Here is a 20375-nt window from a genome sequence, read left to right on the forward strand (position 1 = left end):
GCGAGGTGAAGATTGAGCAGGAAAGCGGACCCTGGCGCTAGGCCGGGAAAACGCTAGGTTGAAGAAGAAATTTTTGAAATAACGTGATCATAAACAGGTATATTTCTGTAGTTAAAATACCAAATTTTAGAAAAAAATGTGAAGAAATTTGATTTATTATATACCATTTCGTACCTACCTTGTCATAGTGGCTAAGTACGAAATGTCCTGCACCGTCCATTACCGCGTCAAAGTTATAATATACTATTTTGTCCATCAAAATATATATTAAATAACTTATGTATTTTGCTTAGATACGTAAAATCAATGAAGTATCAAAATCGTGTTAAACTGGAATGTGGACAGATAGTTACGGTTATTAAGATATGTCTATGCAGCCCTCTTCTTTGACGATTTCACCGATTAAGGTGATGATAAGTTTTGAAGATTTTAACTGGATTTAGGTTAGGCCACATAATAAATAATAGTACTAAGTACAGAAGACTCGCTCTCTAGCTAACAAGACGCGTCTGTTACGATCAGCACAGATATGGCCGTTAGGTGGCGACAGCGCCACGCGCGGCTTATGGCTTTCCCCAAAATTGGGGCGGAACGGATGTACTTTTAGCTACCTGTAGCAAAGCGACGAAATCGCGGAGTGAGACACGCCTGGTTAGGCACCTAAATCCAGTACCGGCCGAAATAACTCAAAAATCCTCAATCATTAGGTACCTACGCGCGAAATCGTCTTGTCATACAAACGTAGTCCTCATTTTTCTCTTTGGATATTAACATTATTGAATTTTTTTTTTGACACAATTTGTTGTAAGTATGTCAACAACAGCTATGCCCCTACGTTGGATTTTTTTTCGAATTGTAAGTAGTTATTAAGAGTTAGCATTAAGAAAATTGTATGAAATCTGTTATTCGCTCCTAATTTTCATCATAATCCAAAAATCGAAAAAATTCAAACGTAGGGCATAGTTATGGTTATTATACATCCAATTATGTAAAAATATTTTCCATAATGTCAATATCCAGAAAGGATATTGTTACGTTAGTAACGGCAGTCCCCTTTCCTCAAATCTTTGCTTTTGTCTGACATTGATATTGGCCGGCCGTATCCATATTTGTGTCCACTACCATTAAGGAGATTGGTTTTCAACAATATCAGGTGACTGATTATATTGAGTGGGGATTTGTTTATAAATGTGGCTGTTATTGTATGTAAAGTAGGCTTGGGTTTCTTGTTTATCCTAATATTCATATTTACGTCAGGCAGAGGAATACTCATCATCATCATCATCCTGTCCTGGCCGGTTTCGGCCATGGCGACTGGAGTTGTACTTGTTATTGAAAGCGACGATCGTGGGCTCTTAGGTGGCTGACGTAGCCTATCTTTGCAGTGAATGTACGACCGCACTCACCGCAGGTCAGCACCCCTCCGAGATAATTGTAGTTGATGACCGCAGGTGGTCGGGCCTTAAACTCGTCACGCTCTGCGTCGACTTCCACTCGCCTCTGCTCTTCGAAGGCTTGCACTTCTGTGCTCACTGTATGCCTCTATTTCGGCCGATCTTGTGCCGAAGTCTCCCAGTGCGATGGTTCAATTAGATCGGTCAAATCTTACAAAAAAATCTCCTAAAAAAACATTGCGTGATGTAGTTCTATATTTTTGTGTATGTTGTTTGGAGTCCTTGGAGGAATATGACACTATGTTTTGCAAGCAAAAAAAAGTTGTGCTCCCTTCGTAATTTGCAAAAAACTGCAAAAATTTATTTATTTTATTATAAAACTATGGGTTTTTGGTCAAAGCTTGCTATGTAATGTTGAAAGAACATTAAATTTGGAACAAGGTAGCAGATTCTGATGTATCAAGTTTTATGGTTAGGATATTATCGTGATCTTGTATTAGTACGACTCACAGTACACTCAAGAGCACCAAGAAGCGACAGCTAGACATCTAATGACACGACTTCCAGTGATCCCAGTGCGTACCGCCAACACCACGCCAATCACTGTGAACTATCGTCAAGGTCGTATCAAAACAAGATCAAAACCAAAACTAATTCTTAAATAAGAATCGGTATCGTGGACTACAATCAATGGCTACGACCAAAAAGTGGAGCCGAAAAACAAGCCAAACTACAGTTTGTATCTTGATTTCATTACTGAATGAATGAAGTGCTTACTCGTAAGAGGGGAGTGCATTTTAAAAATGGTCGATCTCTAATATCGCTCTGCTGCTATCGGAGAAGGCCGGTAAAAGCGTAGATGGTACTCTCGTCGATGGTACTGCTTTTTGTAGGGATTTTGATAATGCCTTAAACAATACATTCGTTTCCTTCCTCATTATAGCAATTACATTTTTTTACGATAACTAGAGAACTGTAGAACTTACTGACCCTTTCTTGCACTTAAATGAAAGGTAATTAAATTTGCTTCAACTTTATTCACGCAATATACCTCATAGCATGAGCGGTTGTGCCGATATTTGTCCTGAAATATAGGAAAAACTAAACATTTCATTCTAAGGAATAAATACCCTTTTTTTAAAGTTCCATATGTCATGAACTATTTGACATACGGCGCTGTAAATGTTCCAAATTTAATGTTGTTTCAACATTACATAGCAAGCTTTGACCAAAAACCAATAGTTTTATAATAAAAGTGCAAAAACTGAAAAAGTCTGAATTTTTTGCAGTTTTTTGCAAATTACGAAGGGAGCACAACTTTTTTTTGCTTGCAAAACATAGTGTCACATTCCTCCAAGGACTCCAAACAACATACACATAAATATAGAACTACATCACGCAATGTTTTTTTATTGTAAGATTTGACTGATCTACAATATCACATCTCCGCGTGTGGCGCTTCAGAACATCTTTGTATCGCAAATGTTGGCCACCCTGTTTTCTGCTTCCCACTCTGCAACTCTGAGTAAAAGATGCGCTTAGCAACTCTGTTATTAGACATACGGGAAGGGGAATACTATACCTATATTGACCAAGAATCTAAAAACTGTAATAACAATTTGGCATGTTTTGATTTTGCTATTAAGGGGACGGTATATGACGTTTTCGATTTAGAGCTCACTTTGTGCAATCAATTTGTTCAAGAAATGTTTAATAACTGCATTAAATTATACGTAAATTGGTTCATGAAGAAGCCGTGTACCGGCTCTTCACGGCATAATATTTTTTATTTGCTGTAATTCTCTACAAATCGACACTAAAAGTATCCAAAAATCAAAATATGGAGTTCCGTTTGAGCAACACGCATTACAGTTTTGCCTTTAACAGTAATTGAGTTGTTGTGTGATTTTGAAAGCTAGATAACTAAACTAACAAATTATTATCTACTTATATTTTTACTCACAAATACAACACAGAAATTCAATCCCAAATGTAAACTTTCGTACAATTTCCATACATTGACGACATCACTCAAAATTCTTCTTCGAGTCAGATGGCCGCTGGCCTTGGATCGAAGCAGACGTGTACTTCGTCGTAGCTCGTTTTTGACATTATTTAGACATTTCATCATATACGCATACGAAAATGTATACCAGTAGATAAATTGTATTTCAAAAAATAGGGTAAATTAATTTATTTAAAATTTGATTTGTTGTTATTTACAGGTCGTAACGATCGAAAACAGCAGTAAACTATCCTAAAACAATACGATTACAATTGAATTTAAGTAACTTGTTCCTTCAAAACCCGCTTAAAATGAAAAAAGTTTAAAGACTCGTTTTACTGATTGGGATTGATTTTCATTATGCTGGTATCAATTTTGCGTCATTAAAAAAAAGTATATGACTTCTGTACGTCAATGACATTTGATGTCAATTGTAATCTTGTATTTACGTTAGAGAATATTATATATTCATTTAAATATTACTTACCTATTAATACGAAGCGTAATTCGTTTAATACCTGAAAGTCTTAGTGTCTACACCTACTTTGTTGCCGTTCGTTCCGTCTATATGTGTGCGATTACGTGCTGTTCTCAATAATCAAGAAACAAGCCATAATCTTCAAGAATAAAATAACAGCAAGACCAGCATTTAGTACTAACTAGTTTTTGCGGATTTGGAGACAAGAGATGAAGCTTACAGGCTAATACCGCTGCGGTCTGGTTATTGTTATGTGTATATATCGAGTATTATATAAATTTACTATAAAATAACAATGTTTTATTTCAATGACATTATGTGCGTAGGTATGTATGTTTCGGTGATTATAAGAATTTTGTCCACACAATAATTGTGCAAAGCAGAGACTGCATCATGCTTTCTTTACGGTATAAGCGGTATGGTACCGTTATTATTTATCAATACCGGTTCGTTTTGAAGGTAAAACTATACCGGTTGAAATACAAAGTACGGTACCGGTATAAAATTACAGCAGGGACAACCATTTTTATAGGTGTACAGTCAGCTGCAGAGAAAAGGTCCGACCAGATAGATAATTGTATGCAGGGGTGGTACCTTTTCTCTGCAGCTAGCTCTACCTAAACCATCATTGACCGAGCGTTGGCGAAGGTCTCCGTTTCAACTTGGGCAAAAATGCTTTCGTATGTCCGAATTCTTCTCCTTTGCATATCACATTTCTCAACTGATTCTCGTGAAAATTCGGTAGTCCGATATAATTATTCGGTTTCTTTTTTTTTTGAACAATTTAAAATAGGCAGAAATTGTCATAAAGGACTTAAGCGCCAGTAGGGTCTGTGACACTTAAGATCACTGCGATTATTAGGTACTTACTGGCCCCTATTTCACCACGACCACGGTGACAGGTGCGACAGTTGTCGACATCACTGTTGCTGACGTCACAGGCCTCCATAGGCTACGGTAACCGCTTACCATCGGACGGGCGATGTGCTTGTTTGCCACCAACATTTTAATAAATAAATAAACTCCATTATATTGCCACTAAAAAATTCTTATTTTGCGAAGCTAATGACAATTGTCACAAGAAACACGGCAACTGTATCGAAATTGCGACACAGAACTCATTTCCTGTCAAGACTTACCGAAAATTCTTTGAAAAATCTTGTGACAATTGTCACAAGATTTTTTTGCGAGAGAAATGTCTGTTTTATCCGATATAATAAAGTTTTTTTTTAATAATAGGTACAATGACGGTGGCAAACACGAATACGGCCCGCCCGATGGTAAGCGGTAACTGTATTATTAAATTGTACAACGGGACTTAATCGCGTATCTAAGTTTTAAGATTTACCTCCGACGTTTCGAGGACGGCGTTGTCCCCGTGGTCTCGGAGAAGACTGGCTTAAGTTGACATCAGCATCTTCTAACCGCGCGAGTTTTTCGAACTACCCGCACTTGGTCTTGTTTATCCGCTTGAACGTTTTGCGGTTCCGTTGTACAATTTAATAATGTGTAAAAATCGTGAAAGTTTAAATCAGTGTTAGCGGTAACTGTAGTCCATGGATGCCTATGGCGTCAATAACAGCGATGTTTTGTCGTACCTGTCACCGTGGTGAAATAGGGGCCAGATTACGCCGCGCCGCGTGGAACGTGAGGTGCATTGGGGTAAATGCATACCATTCACTCAAGGAAAATAATCTCCCTTATAAGATCACTCGTGTGTCTGCCATTTTGTTAAAGCCAATTTTCACCGTAACTACTGGACTAGTTCAATTGAAATTTAGTACACATATGTCAAGTAAGGAAGTAGTAAGTCGGTGATCCGAAGATGAGTAACGTAAATAAATGAACTTTTAACTTTGCGGCGATTTTTGGTATCATGTGACATATCAGATATAATACATAATTATAAGTAGGTGAGCAAAAATGTACCATAACCTAACTCAGAATTGTATTACATAAATACATATACAAAAAATAGTTCAACGCCAAAAGATTAATGGAAGACCTATGTCCTATAATAGGTGAGTTGGTCTTAAACAAAAAATATGCAATAAAAATGTGTAACTGTGGAACCCATAGTGAATCCTACTCGTACATGATCGGTTTTTATATTATGTACCTATAAGATATTTTCTACTTTATACTTTATAAGTGTACCTACATAATATTTACTTATAAGCAGTTGTCACGTAAAATATTTGTAGATTTTTTTGGAAGTATGTGTCACATCATCATCATCTTCCTCGCGTTGTCCCGGCATTTTGACACGGCTCATGGAAGCCTGGGGTCCGCTTGGCAATTAATCCCATAAATTGGCGTGGGCACTAATTTTTATGAAAGCGACTGCCATCTGACCTTCCAACCCATAGGGGGTAAACTAGGCTCTTATTGGGATTAGTCCGGTTTTCTCACGATGTTTTCCTTCACCGAAAAGCGACTGGTAAATATCAAATGATATTTCGTACATAAGTTCCGAAAAACTCATTGGTACGAGCCGGAATTGCAATTCGCACGCTCCAGCGATTTTTTTGAAGTATGTATAGCACAAAAAAAATATTTAGAAATGTAACATTTAAGGTAGGTAATTAAAATACGGTATAAACATTATTGGAGAAGACTTGGAGGAAGTGTCATAGGGATCTACATTCGATGCGTGAAAAACAAGTTCTTTTGTCTAATTATAATCCATCGGCAATCACGCGAGCGCATAAAACGAAAATAATTTTTTTTTCACTCCCTAAAACTCCCTTAACCTAATAACAGTAAAACAAAAAATAAAATATAGAGGGTTACCAACCAGCCAAAGAATTATAAGTAGATATGTGCACTTATCCCAACGCACCTCACGTTCTACTCTGCACGGGGTTCATTGCCGCTCCTACCGCCGTAAGTAACTATCAACACCTACATTATCAAGGCTACGATCGAAGATAATCGCTTCAGCACTGAAATAATACCGGTGGAATACCGGTATAATATTTTTTATTTTAATTGTATTATTTTAATAGTGAAACAAAAGGGGTACATTAGCCAACACTGTTTCCATATATTTTCAAATTTTATTTTGTCCGCCTTAATTAAATTTTGCACCCTGCCGGAACTTTATTTATTTAAATTCTCATTTAATTGATTTTGAGCCTTATGAAAAGTCGTATAGAGTAGTAAATAAAATTTTACATCTGACTTAATGACATCTGGTTTTATTCGGTTTAACTTTAGAAAACGCGTATCTCGACAAAGCCATAATGTAGAAAATTGTCAACAACCAAATGAATTATTAGAATTTAAATACGTCACGTGTGACATGAACAGACAAGGAAAGCAAGATTAAATGTATTGTTTCTCTTTCTTCTTTCAATGGAACGCTTTTCCTAAAAGGAGGCCACTAAACTCAAAACGCTATCTTAAAAAAAACTTGATGGGTCAGTGACCTGTCCCAGTAAAGTGAGGTAGTGTGCGTGAAGTGCGCTTGTGTGTGAAATGGGGTAAATTGACAGAATCTGAAAATTTACCCACCTCTACCGTCACCTTAAGTGTGTGACATGTATTTACATAGGTGTAAATACTGCTTGTTATAATTATCTACATTTACTATATATGTAATTTACTTATCTCACTTGGAATCGTGATGGTATTTTTTTTACTATATAAAACTTTTGTGAATGTAAGAACATTTGTCCATCGTATACTCTTTTTAGTCCAATAAGAATTCAAATCAACCAACAGACAAATAAGTAGTCTATTAAAAAGCTAAGTTCGATATCAAACAGTATTGTTTTAGGGATGAAAGATATCCATTCTGACTCGAACTATTGGCGCTCTCACACTACTTATTTGAAAAATATAATTCTCATTATTCGAGTCCCTTCATATTTTTAAGAAATTGTAGAAATTAAAAAGTGGCACTGCAGTGTCGTCCCTTTTTAATCAATAGAAGAAACGAGACGACAGTACAACATTGTCACTTTATAATTTCTACAATTTCTTGCCGAGCTCTGGGGTTAAAGATTTTAATCAACTTTTTTTACTAGACCGCATTTCGTTAATTTCCTTCCGAGAATAGTCTTGAAAACTTGTTTAAAACAGAAAAAAACGTTAAGAAAATTACAAAGACTCCATTTACACAATGGTCTGCAGTAAAACGAGATTGAATGAAACCGTCGGGTGCCGCTCGGTTATACAATGTGTGGAACAGATGATTAAAATTTAAATCTAACGGCTTCCAACTAGTTTTATTGTATATGCTAGGTATGAACACTAATATGAATAGGAATATTAGTTATAATAAAATGGAAGTGATTTATTTTATTCGTAAGAATAAACGCAGAAGAGAAAATTATACAAAATAGAAACCGCCCGGAAATATATGGACGGGTATGTTGTGTGGATGTTTGGAAAACATTTTATTGACACAAGTAAAACTTAGGTTAAAAACTAGGTACCATGATTGTGACTGTAGATTTGCCATTTTTAGGAACATAGGCGAAATGATTTTCGCCGAAATCGTAAGTTTTTTTATTTCTTTGAGTGGTTTCAAAATGATAGCATTTGTGACAGCTGAAACATTTTAATAACTCGAATATTTAATCAGAAAAAACCTCTTAAAGGAGCTTATTCCACAACCGGGGTGTCCGCGGGAGAAAAGTGCGTGACAGTTTAGGTTCTAGGGTATGAGAATCAACACCGTCACACACCCTGCTACTTACTTGACTTAGGTACTTTATTACCCCTTAATCCTTTACCAGGTTAAAGTATATATATTTCCCACATACGGCACTTCAATCATATGTTCTTATCTATTTTCGATGAGTGTCTTACTCATTCATCTTCGTCATTTTTGAAATGTCAGCCCGGTAAAGGGTTAAACATCAATTCGGTCTATGATTGGTCTAAGGTTTGTCTGTCAATTTTGTAGCTCCAATCACTGCTACACCTTGTATACTAGCTATACAGGATGTTATTCGTATTCCAGCATTGACTAGAGTTCTAGTTAACACACGGTCTAAATGTAGTTGGTTGTTTACTCGTAAATTGGGATGTAGTTTCGGCGCAGGAGTGGATCCGCGCCCGATTTTATTGCACTGACGTCATTCTTCGATAAACTAAGTAATGATCGGTATTTCTAATGAGATATAGTTGACTAGAGATTTTTTGCTGCATCTTACCATAGTATTACCATCATCATTAACCTATAAGTTTAAAATTTTGGTACAAGTCACTGGCACTCTTCTGTTTCGAGTTATAGTTAACTGTTAGAGAATGCTAGAAGACATTAAGTCCGCCTTTTGTTATGCGCAATCGAGTTAAAAGTAAATACGGAAATAAATCACAAAGGAAACACTGGCCAAAACGCCCCTTTTGCATGTGAAACGACGTTTTTCTTCCTCCTAATATATTTTACTCTTTATTTTTTCAATATATTATTGTAGATGATTGTACTTTACTTCTGGTAATAAGAAAAAATCCAATTTGATGAAAAAAATTGTATGAAAAAAATATCAATTCTTATTCTTGAAAGTCCGAATTAAATTTTATCCAATGAATACGAAACACCGATCAAACAAACGTAAAATCAGTTTACGAACTATGAACAAGGTTAATTACGAAATGACTTATGTTACAGTAGAATACTACAATTCTCAACCATATGGGTGTAGTTTTAGTGTTCAAATTCAAATGTGACATGTTTCAGGAAGCTTGAAAGTACTAATTAAAGGTTAATAAGTTAAAGTAGGTTTATTATAACAAAGATTAAATTATAATACTGTGATTTTGATGTTGCGTTTAAATAAGATGGTTTTGAGTTACGAGCTGATTTGATGACAGAGATTGAAGGCTATTGGGGCTTTGTGATAAAGTAACGGAACCTCATTGACTTTGGGCTCTTTAAATTCGCTTCGATGAGAATTCTTTTTTATGTCATCATCATCAGAAACTTAGCTGCGATCTTGTCAGTGAAGCTATCTCTGTGTGGCCTTTTCCTTTTAGCCTGATACGGCACGGGCCGACGTTCGGTTCCATCCATGTACCTATGTCCTTATTTGCTTCCCTCTCTTCTTCCTCAAATTCTCTCTTCTCTTCTTTCTTGTCTTCTTTCCTCTTGAATTCATTAGTGTCGTAACATATGTCCCAACATGATTCCTCTTCTATTTTCGATGGATCTTAATAGGCACCGCTTTTCTTGGACTCTATTTAAGACCTCGTTAATAGTTACTCTTTCCGTCCAGCTTATTTTTTTCATACGATTTTATTGTTAATAAATTTATTATTGCACCTTCTTGGATTCGCCGCAATCTAAAGTATAAAACTCTAAGTGGCCTAATAACTAGACTTTTATTTACTTACTTAGTACTCCTAAAGCTCAGAAATGAGTTAAAGAGAGCGTAAAGTGCGTAAAGGTATTAAAAGTTAAATAAAACTTTGAAGGACGATTGGCCGAAATAATTTTCTTTCAGTACAAAACGTAACTTACGAAATACAGTTAGATCCTTCAGATAATTTAGTTCCCTGGGGGTTGGTTGAATAGCTGTAGAAGTTAACAAAACATTTAATTTAGTTTCTTCTTGAAAACTTAGGTGTTAAAAGCTTTTAGATATAAGTACTACCTACGATACGACGGTAGGTATTATTTGGTACGGTACCTTGGCCACCAGAGTGCTTGGTCACTTTTTCTTTAATAATATGACATCTGTTTTCAGTTTACAATGTGATTTAATATGTTTTGAGAAAGGGATGGGGTATAAGTATGCATGTTCGTAAAGTTCGTACCTATGCCTATTCTTACATGTAATACTCGTAAATGACATGTTCTAGTTTTTATTATGTACTTATTTCAATTTGTTAATTACCTGCATGCTCACTCGTATTTTATATTTTATGTCGTATTTTCTATATATAAGTGAAATGTTAAATTTCTTTTTGAGAAAATAAATTTCTTTCATCACAAACCCTTAGATTTGCTTGGGATCTAAGCAAACAAAGGATGGCATTAAATATTGTACCGCAAAATTAATAATCCCTGAGCTATAAGTGTGATGAAGATTCTATAGAGTTTTATAAAATTGTGCACTTTCTGTATTCGTACTATTTCTGTGATTACAAATATTTAGACAAAGCAGCTAAAAACTCGGGAAGTTTGATATCGGCTCGCAATTAGGGATTTCTGTTCAAGTTTGTTCTTTTGTAAATTACTTTTCTTTGTCACTCGCTCTTTTAAATTTGGAGATTATTCTCTTTTCTTGTATCTCGTAAATCGACCAGATAAAAGTTTGAAATTTCTGTCAAGGAAATGGCAGCTTTTGTTCTATCTTTCTATAATACCATTATAATTGAGTCGATTAACTTTAAGCTCGGGTAAATCCATCTGTCAGATTATGCGATTTCGGTAGAAAAGGTAATAGGGTAGATATTTCCTGAGAGGGTCGAATGGATTTAGCCGAGATTGAAGTTAAGCGACACAATTGTCATTTAAATCAGAAAGTATTTATTATTATAATGGATGGCATTATTCATTAATAAGCGTGCGATGATAGAAAAACGAAGTTAGTTTTCTATAAAAAGCATCAAGTGATCAATAATCGGCTGTTTGTGTGAAGCCTCGGCACGGACCCGGATGGTTCTAGCATGAGTTGTCCTAAATGCTCAATCTTTTAGTTAAGGCAATCTGTGATTGAAATGGCACTATCATAACAGATGTTTGTAGCAACGTGAATTGTTAAACAAAGGCGAATATCAGAAACATCTAACGAAAGGTGAATCTAAACACTGCCTAAATATAACTCAAGATCAATAGCTCTGGTATTCAAACCGATACGTTCTGAAGCATAATGCATAATAGCATAGCATAATGTTATAAAATAAACAGCCATTTTGCTTTTTAAGCAGGTTGTATGATTTCTGTCAACGTCTTTTAAGCGCGGTCTTGCGCGCATGCACGGAGCGGGTGGGCGAAAAATAGTATGAGCAACGCTAACTGGCGCGGACGCGTGCGATGGATTTTGTATAGTACCCGACGATAAATATTGCACATCGGAAATTCGGCTCTGTAGAGCGTTGTTTCTTTCTCCCTCGTTGTCTCCAATATTCTCTTTCTAGACCGATGTGCAATATTTATGTAATCGCGGGCGTGCACCCGGCAGACAGCAGATGCACTCATCTAAGCTTTTCTTTAAACCATTAAATAATGAAGAAACTAAGTACAGTTTAAAAAATGTTTAGGTATATAAAAACTCGACTAATTTAAAGAGTGTCCTCGGATGAAAATTAAAAGGTTTTATTGGAGTAAACCGCCGTTAAATCAGTAAATGCGTTTTGCATTTGCATCCAATTTAATGAGATACCTACAAATTATTATTTTGGTTGAGAAATTAAGACTCAATATTTATCACATCTTTTTTACCACCATTTTATACATTTGTTTGAATTTATTCCTATAAAAAAATGAGAAACTGACTCTGGTTCTTTTTTAGGCAAAGCGATCCTATCACACGAAAAATCAGAAGGAAATTGGAATGATGTTCAAACATTCGAAATAACATGCTTAAAATAAATAGAGCATCGGTATGAACGTTCATTTACTCTATCCTCTTACGTTTAAGGTTTATATTTAACCAGCCTCGTTTGTAAACCAGCCTCGTTGTATTTTTCTACTCCAGCACTTAAATGTGTCAATTAAATGACTGACAGTGATATCTAAAGCAATGTCATTTGAATGCTTTGTCTATAGGCTTTTTTTTTGCAGCTGTCATAGAAAAAGTAATGTATGCAACAGCTCATAATTGGTTCTTAAAATTCTCGGGTCTTTTTTTACAAAACTCGACTACGTCTCGTTTTGTAACTTCGACCCTTGAATTTTAAGAACCCTTATTATATCACTGTTGCATAAACTACTATTAAAGGAACAATATTTCGGCTGAAATAAATAAGGAGGGATTGCGAGGGTGCTGGCGAAATATGCAATTTTATTCGCCCAATTTCATCTGAATTGTGACTTGCCGTTATTCAAAGCTTTTCGTTATTTTGATGTTCAATGATTTCTGGTAACTAGGTATTTTACCATTTTATCGACCTTTAGAAAAGATTGCAAGCTGTTCAATATCAATTACTTATTATCATTTATTTACAAACAAGATATACATATACAGTTGTATTACTAAAATAAATTAAAAACTAGTTTAAATCTAAAATAGGCCCTTGAGGCATTGTACCAAGGATGCTGGCGACATTTCCTCGCTGTATCGCAATGCTGATACGTTGTGCGAGGTAGCTGCCTGCTCTTCGGTCACCAGTTAAAATTTTACGAGTATGAAAACACTTTAGTTACGGTCGCGAGTCTCTATTCTTCTTAAGGGGCCCACTGATTACCAGTCCGCCGGACGATATCGGCCTGTCAGTTGTTCGGAACTGTCAACTTTTTGTTCTAACTGACAGGCCGATACCGTCCGGCGGGCTGTTAATCAGTGGGCCCCTTTAAGCTCTGTTTTCCTAGGATAGCGGTGCCGTCATATAGCGGCCGTCTATATGACGGCCGCTATATCATATCATCTATATTTAGCCGTATTATTTTGTATGGAGACGGCCGCTACATGACGGCACCGCTATCCTAGGAAAACAGGGATATAATAATCTGTTTCAAGTAAACAACGAAGGAATGCGACCGTTTAGGCTCGGCCTAAGCTAGATACACAAAGACACGCACTAAAGTAAAATTCTTGACCCGTCTATTGAACTTTTTCCCTTTTGACTTTGAGACGCTTTTTATAAAGTAAACATATATGAATAAGTGGGTAAGTCTGATCAAACCTCATTGATGCTTAATTATCTTTATTATGCTGGTTAGCAATAAAAAAATTCAATTAGATTTAATAAAGTAATAAATTATTTCAGGTTGTAGCTTTAAATACTCTAATGGCTCTATGAGCTGTAGACCTCGTCCATATGATATGATATGATATGATATGATATGATATTATTTATTGTATAACTGTGTACAAAGATGTTGACATAATACAATTAGGAACCAACAGTCTATCCATCACGGACGTACAATATATTAATGACTAACCTATAACTAAATAACAAAACTAATACATGCATACACTATTATCATAATCGTCAAATTCTTTCATGCTGTAGAAGACTCTACTAATAAGCCATTTTTTTAAAATGGTTTTAAATTGGTTACCTTCGACAGACTTTATTTCAACAGGCAACTTGTTAAAAACTTTTATTGCTGCAATGTAGGCACTTTTATCCATAATTTTATTATTGACCTTTGGAATACGATAGTTATATTTATATTGCATGCGCAAGTTATCATTGATTGTCGACAGTTTTGTGAAATACTCTCCATTGCGCTTTACAAAGAGGCAAAGCTCCAGTATGTAGATTCCAGTTAAAGTCAAAATCCGCTTTTCCTTGAAAACATTTCTAACTGAGTGAAGCTTGTGCAAGTGAAACATGTTTCGTAAGCATCTTTTTTGTAACCTGAATGTAGTTAGAACATCAACAGAATCACCCCAATAAATGATACCATAAGTGAGTTGTGAATATACATTTCCATAGTATGCGCTCTTAACGACATTCTCTGAACATGTTTCAGAGAGTATAGATAGGGCATAGGCTGCTTTTGCAATTTTAGAGTTTAAATCTGCAATGTGCATAGTGGGGGTCCGCCATTATTTACGGAAAGAGAAGAGTCATACGCAGCGTACTATGTAGGCGAACAACACGCGAACGCGAAGCGAAGCGATGCGGCGCAGGGTGAATCAATCCATTGATACCTATAGAAGTGTTTTATTTACGTGGGCGATCTCGTTGCGAACGCGAACGCCGTGGGCCTGCCGCACCGCGCCGCGCCGCTTCGCTTCGCGTTCGCGAGTTGTTCGCTTACGTGCGACGCAGATATAAAATCTATTAGTTCCCTTGAGTTCCACGACTCTTCTCTTTCCGCGCAGATACTAGTAAACACTATTGCAACATGTTAGCATAGGTTAGCATCTTACCAAACTTGACACACTGTCAATTAGTACTAGTGGCCTACCTATCTCGTATAAAACAATTGCCTGCTACTCTTTAGATATAAACATGGAATGCAGCGATAGGCCTCAAGGGCACAAGTAGGTAAGTGAGTGGTTATAAAGATCACTTACCTTTAGATGGAGCACATTGTACGACTGTTTCTCGCAGCCGCGCGTGAGAATTGTCAAATAAGTGAATGTTGCGCCCGTGCAGGATTCATACTTATCTGATCTTTATTCTGATTATATGTTTCTGCACCTACCTTATTAATAAACTACATGCAAAATATGAGAAATGAGTATGCAGTTGCTTAGATAAGTAAGTGGAGTATTCATAATTTCATAAATATCTAAATCTTGTGTTTTTCTATTTAACTTTGAACACAGTAAAGTTTTTCCCTGTGTAAGAAAAAATGATTACTGACAGTAGTCTCTTAGTAAAGAGAGGTGTCTTATGTCACTATATTTTATTATGATATTATATAATATATGTTATAAAACATAAATCAGAATAGGGAGCTACTCGTAAGTATGAATCCTAGGGCACTACAACTTAAAATTATAAGACTTATTAGGTATGAATTTGGACCCAATTGAAGTGTACATTTTTGTTCGCAATATATGCTGTCATTGCTTTTATTTCTCACATCGTATACTATTTACATAACAAATAATCAAGTATAAGGGTTTTAATATTCATTTGACATACGCATCTCAAATGAGTATTCAAATGACCAGTCGTAAAAGTTGGCACCCACTTTTACGGCTGCGCTGAAATTAAAAATATAAGTATAGGTACTCGTACTTATAGATTTAAATTGAGTTCCATAACTACCTATCTTAAATCTAAACTAGCCTCAATCTCTTCGGTCACCAGTTACGTAATCTTTTTAGTTAGCCTAGTTTTGTGTCCCACTGCTGGGCAAATGCCTCATCCTTTCCTCCACTCAACCCTGTCGTTTGTACTTTCCCGCCAATCCGGATAAAATGCATCCATGCGCCATCTCCTTTTCGGTCTGCCTGAACCCCGGCCTGCACCATCGATACGTCACGTCAATTACTTATATATTGTCTTATGTTTTAAATCTATGTACGTTGGTTACTTTTGCACAATCTACAGGAGATCGTCTACAACTTACACATATTGATTTTGTATGGACTTCATTTATCAGTTTATCATCGAGAGTTTGGCGTAATGAACAAATACCTACACACTACAGATAAAGCCACTTAATAATAACGATAGCGTACCGCCTATAAAACATTACATGGTTAATATTCGTCGGTTTCGTATGGTTTCGTGGAATACTACTGGAATTGGTTAGGATTAAGATATATATTAAAACGGGTCAGTCATGTATTTGTACGTCGAATTGTACGACATATTTCGCTCCATAGCGAAGCGCATTGGCGGACCCACGCAGAGGTCCAGGAATCCTATCAACCATCAGGCGTCAGTATTTTATGTGGTATAAAAAGATAACTGAATAACCCAGAACTGGACACTTTCACAATAGCAAATTTTTATTCCATATTTCAAGCAAAGGGCTGACAACTGACAAACGGGCAGTCAACTTTATAGTTGACTTTGTAGTTAGTGCTTGACAGGCTAATTCTTATGAATTAGCCTGTCAAGCACTCGAATTAATACATAATACACGATAGTAATAAAATATGTCCCTATCCTCCGTTGTTGGTCCCATAACTATAAGTTACTGCTGTTTATTAACATGTTCCCTTTGTTCACAGCTGATCGTGTACCCCACAAGACAAGGCCTCCAGACCATGGGCGTCCTCATCATCATGTTCTGCATCTGGCTCATCGCCTTCTTCCTCGCTTCCCCTCTCTACATGTTCAGGAACCTCAAGACCCACAACATCGGTCTCATTGGCATGGACTCCTTAAGCTTCTGCATCGAGGACTGGCCCATCGCCAACGGACGGGCCATGTACTCTCTCTTTAGCCTCATATTCCAGTATCTCCTCCCAGTTCTAGTCGTAGTCATAGCCCATATTCAAATTCATAGAAGACTCAGAGGAAGAAGACGAACGACTAGAAAAACTCCAACTATCCTCATCGCTATTGCTGTAACTTACGTTATTAGCTGGCTGCCACTAAATGTTTTCAACTTGGCAGCAGATTTCTCGAAAGAACCTATCTTGGGAGAGGATCAAATGATAATAACGTACGCTATCTGTCATATTATTGGTATGTCGAGTGCCGTCTCGAATCCGCTGCTATACGGATGGCTGAATGATAATTTTAGGAAAGAGTTTGAGGAGATTCTTTGCTGCTGTCGGAAGAAAGGGCAAATGAAGAATCAAAGGGGAAAGAGGAAGATAGATACAGAGTTGACAGCTTTAGCTCAGCTTGAGCAGACTGTGACGACTAATACGAAAACTTCGAATTGCTCTCAAATTTTCTGACTAAAAAGCTGCTGCAAATAGCACGAGCATAGCAGCATTGAAATGCAAAGCATTTAAAATGCTTGTCAATTCTAGGGTTTGCACGACGGATCCGAAATGTATGGGAAGATCCGCGGATCCGGATAATTTCATACATTCCGGATCCGGATTGCAAACCCTAGTCAATTCGAACTCTTCTAGTTAAGGTGTATAAAGTTCCTTTCTATGTTATGTTGTGTTAAGTGATATTGTAATCTATGTGAATAATTGTATAGTTTGTACATATGTCAATGTTATTGTTTGTACTTTACGTTTTTCTGAGCCCGAAACGTAGATGACTTACAATGTCGTGTTAAGATTTTATAATGAAATTAAATATTATTATGACGATGTTTGGCTTTTTTTTCCTTTATTGTTTTTTCTTTAGTAGGTTTTATTTATTTTGTTTAAACTTCATTGCACAAATATATACCACAATGTCAAACAGATACACATACAATCGGTGTAGAGAAAAAAGTTAATTGAATTTTGAAATAGGTAGGTACATGGTAGGTACCTAATTAAGTTTTTCGACAAAATTGCGAAGAAAAAACGAATCGTGTAAATTATATTAATTTTAATTGTTATGTTAGTAAAAGTACAAAAAAACTGTCAATCGGAATTATAAAGCACAGGATTATGAACTAAAATACAGTTCAATATAAGTTTCAAGTTAGGTACGAGAAAAAAGATACAAATGTCCTAAAACCTCAGACGATAAATACTTAATAGTTTTTGCACTTTTTGCCCCTGTAAGATTATAATAGCAACTCAGTTATTCGTTATTCTATTTTCAGTCGTTATTTGCAAGGAGTTTATGTTTTTCATAAACATTACACATTCAAGCTACCTATAGAAAAACACATTATTTTTCTATAACAATTGGATAACAATGACGTTAATAATCGTTTTATTCCCGAAGGCTTAGAATGATAGTAGTACATTATTGTCGAGGCTCGGAAGTAGCTACCTACTTGCTGGCTGAGGATTCGTTTAACGGACGACCTTGGAGTCCATTTAATTGAATCCGAAGCCAGCAAGTAGCCTTCCAGCCGAGTCATATATAGTGCTTTTCTCAAAAATGGTGCATGAAATAGAAATAGTTTACAGAAGCAACGTTCTAATTTTCACAGAAAAAAGTAAAACCATTAAAAAGATTTGCTTTGCCGCCTTTAAAAAAAAGAAAGTGTATTTTTCGGCTGAAAATACGCCAAACTATTTGAGACACGTAGTCGCGGTACCAACATTATAATAATAAGTGCTGATCATCTGTTTGGCTGTTTAATGGACCTTATGGACCTATGCCTTCATTTGATATGGCCATTTAAAGTTTAAAAAAGTTTGGTACTCGTTAAATAATGGAATTTGTATGCAACATTGCAGTCCCAAAATCGAGACTGCAATGTTTTTAACTTTTTAATTTCTTTACTGACCATAAACTACGCACTTCGCGACCTATTTTTTAACCGGCAACGTCGACTTTGCCGTCCATTTTTGAGAAAAAATTTATAACCAAATATTACATCGCAGATGGCCAACATTTCCAGAGGTTTTTATTTATAATTTTAATATTTTTCGCATCGCATTTCTGGTGAGAATAATTAATGTTTTAAGATACCTTGTGGTAGATAAAATTGTGTTTATAAAGCTTTGCTTCCCGGTATCCTAAGCGCTTTGCTTGCGGCGTGGTCACGAGTGATGTGAAAAAGCAAAACGAAATCTAAAATTGAAAAGCTTAGCTACATGCCCTAGTTTGGGACTTAATAACACTTAATTTAGTGAGTGGTCTATGAAATATTTGGGAGTCGTATAAAAAATAATGAAATTTACTTGCTGAATATACCTAAATTATTGACGTGATAACCTCTTATAAATCGATGAACACCGGTAACATGCACGAAAAAGTGTCACGTTGTGGACAGATCTCCATGGTAACGTTGTGGATGGATCTCCATGGTAACGTATAAAAGTATGCAATTTTTCATGAATGTTTTCTTATGACGTTATCACGCAAAATTATCGTCCGTAAACCGACTTTACAGACAACTATTTTTTTACCACTCAACCAAACCCAGGCCAAAAGAAACAAAATATTCGCCAACGATCTGACATTACTTATATTAGAATCTTAATATACTAAAAATAGGCTAGGCTAAATAGCTGAGGAATTTATTCTGTACAAAACTGTAGTGTATGCGACCTCCGGCCGCAGAACTACTTGGAATAAGGTTTATGACTATACGTCAGTTCGAATGTTACGTCAATGAATAAATGGTTAATGTCCTGGATGCTGTTCATCTTTATGTATATTCCTGCTGATATCCTAGAATACTACAGTGGCGACGAGGAAATAGTGAAATTCACGGAGGTAAATTACCTACACAGTACGTACGCGTAACATTTTGGCCATATAATGTCAGTCGGCAAAGTAAGGGAATTCGATGTAAGCAACGGTCAATGGTCGTCATTTGTGGACAGGGTGGAAATGTATTTTCTTGCCAACGTTATTCCGGAAGACCGGAAACTACCCACCCTGATTGCTACGATGGGAGATGAAGCGTACGAGCTGCTTGTTAATTTAGCGAGCCCGAAGAAGCCATCTGATCTTACTTACGCACAGGTAGTAAAGCTTATGCAACTACATCTCCAGCCGAAGCCGTCCACATTAGCAGAGAGGTACCGTTTCCGCCAGAGACGTCAAAATGTCAATGAAAATGCCACTTCCTACGTGACGGAATTAAAAAAATTGTCACGACATTGCGAATTCGGTGCAAATCTTAGCGATAATTTACGCGATCAGTTTATATGCGGATTACGGAATGACGTCATCAGGCAGCGCCTTTTTGCGGAGGATGACACAATCTCGTTCACAGAAGCAGTGAAATTAGCATGTTCACTAGAGGCGGCAGAGAAAGATGCGGCAGCAGTGGACACGACAGCAGCGGCGAGCGCGGTGAACGCGCTGGAGGCAGCTGCGGGACGCGGACAGAGGGCGCGCACGGGCGGGCACGCTCGCGGCGCCGGCGCGGCGGCGG

General features: G+C 36.6%; 1 protein-coding gene across 1 annotated transcript in view; it reads left to right on the forward strand.

The window, feature by feature from the left end:
- The window catches only part of LOC134657488 (neuropeptide F receptor), a 102993-nt gene extending 85606 nt beyond the window's left edge, over positions 1-17387 (forward strand). The window contains exon 4 of the mRNA XM_063513059.1: positions 16645-17387. Coding sequence (XP_063369129.1) covers positions 16645-17322 — 678 coding nt within the window. The 3' untranslated portion in view covers positions 17323-17387. The remainder of the gene's footprint in view (positions 1-16644) is intronic.
- The last annotated feature ends 2988 nt before the right edge of the window (positions 17388-20375 follow it).

The sequence above is a fragment of the Cydia amplana genome, chromosome 20 (assembly GCF_948474715.1).
Source record: "Cydia amplana chromosome 20, ilCydAmpl1.1, whole genome shotgun sequence".
NCBI classification, from domain to species: Eukaryota; Metazoa; Arthropoda; class Insecta; order Lepidoptera; family Tortricidae; genus Cydia; species Cydia amplana.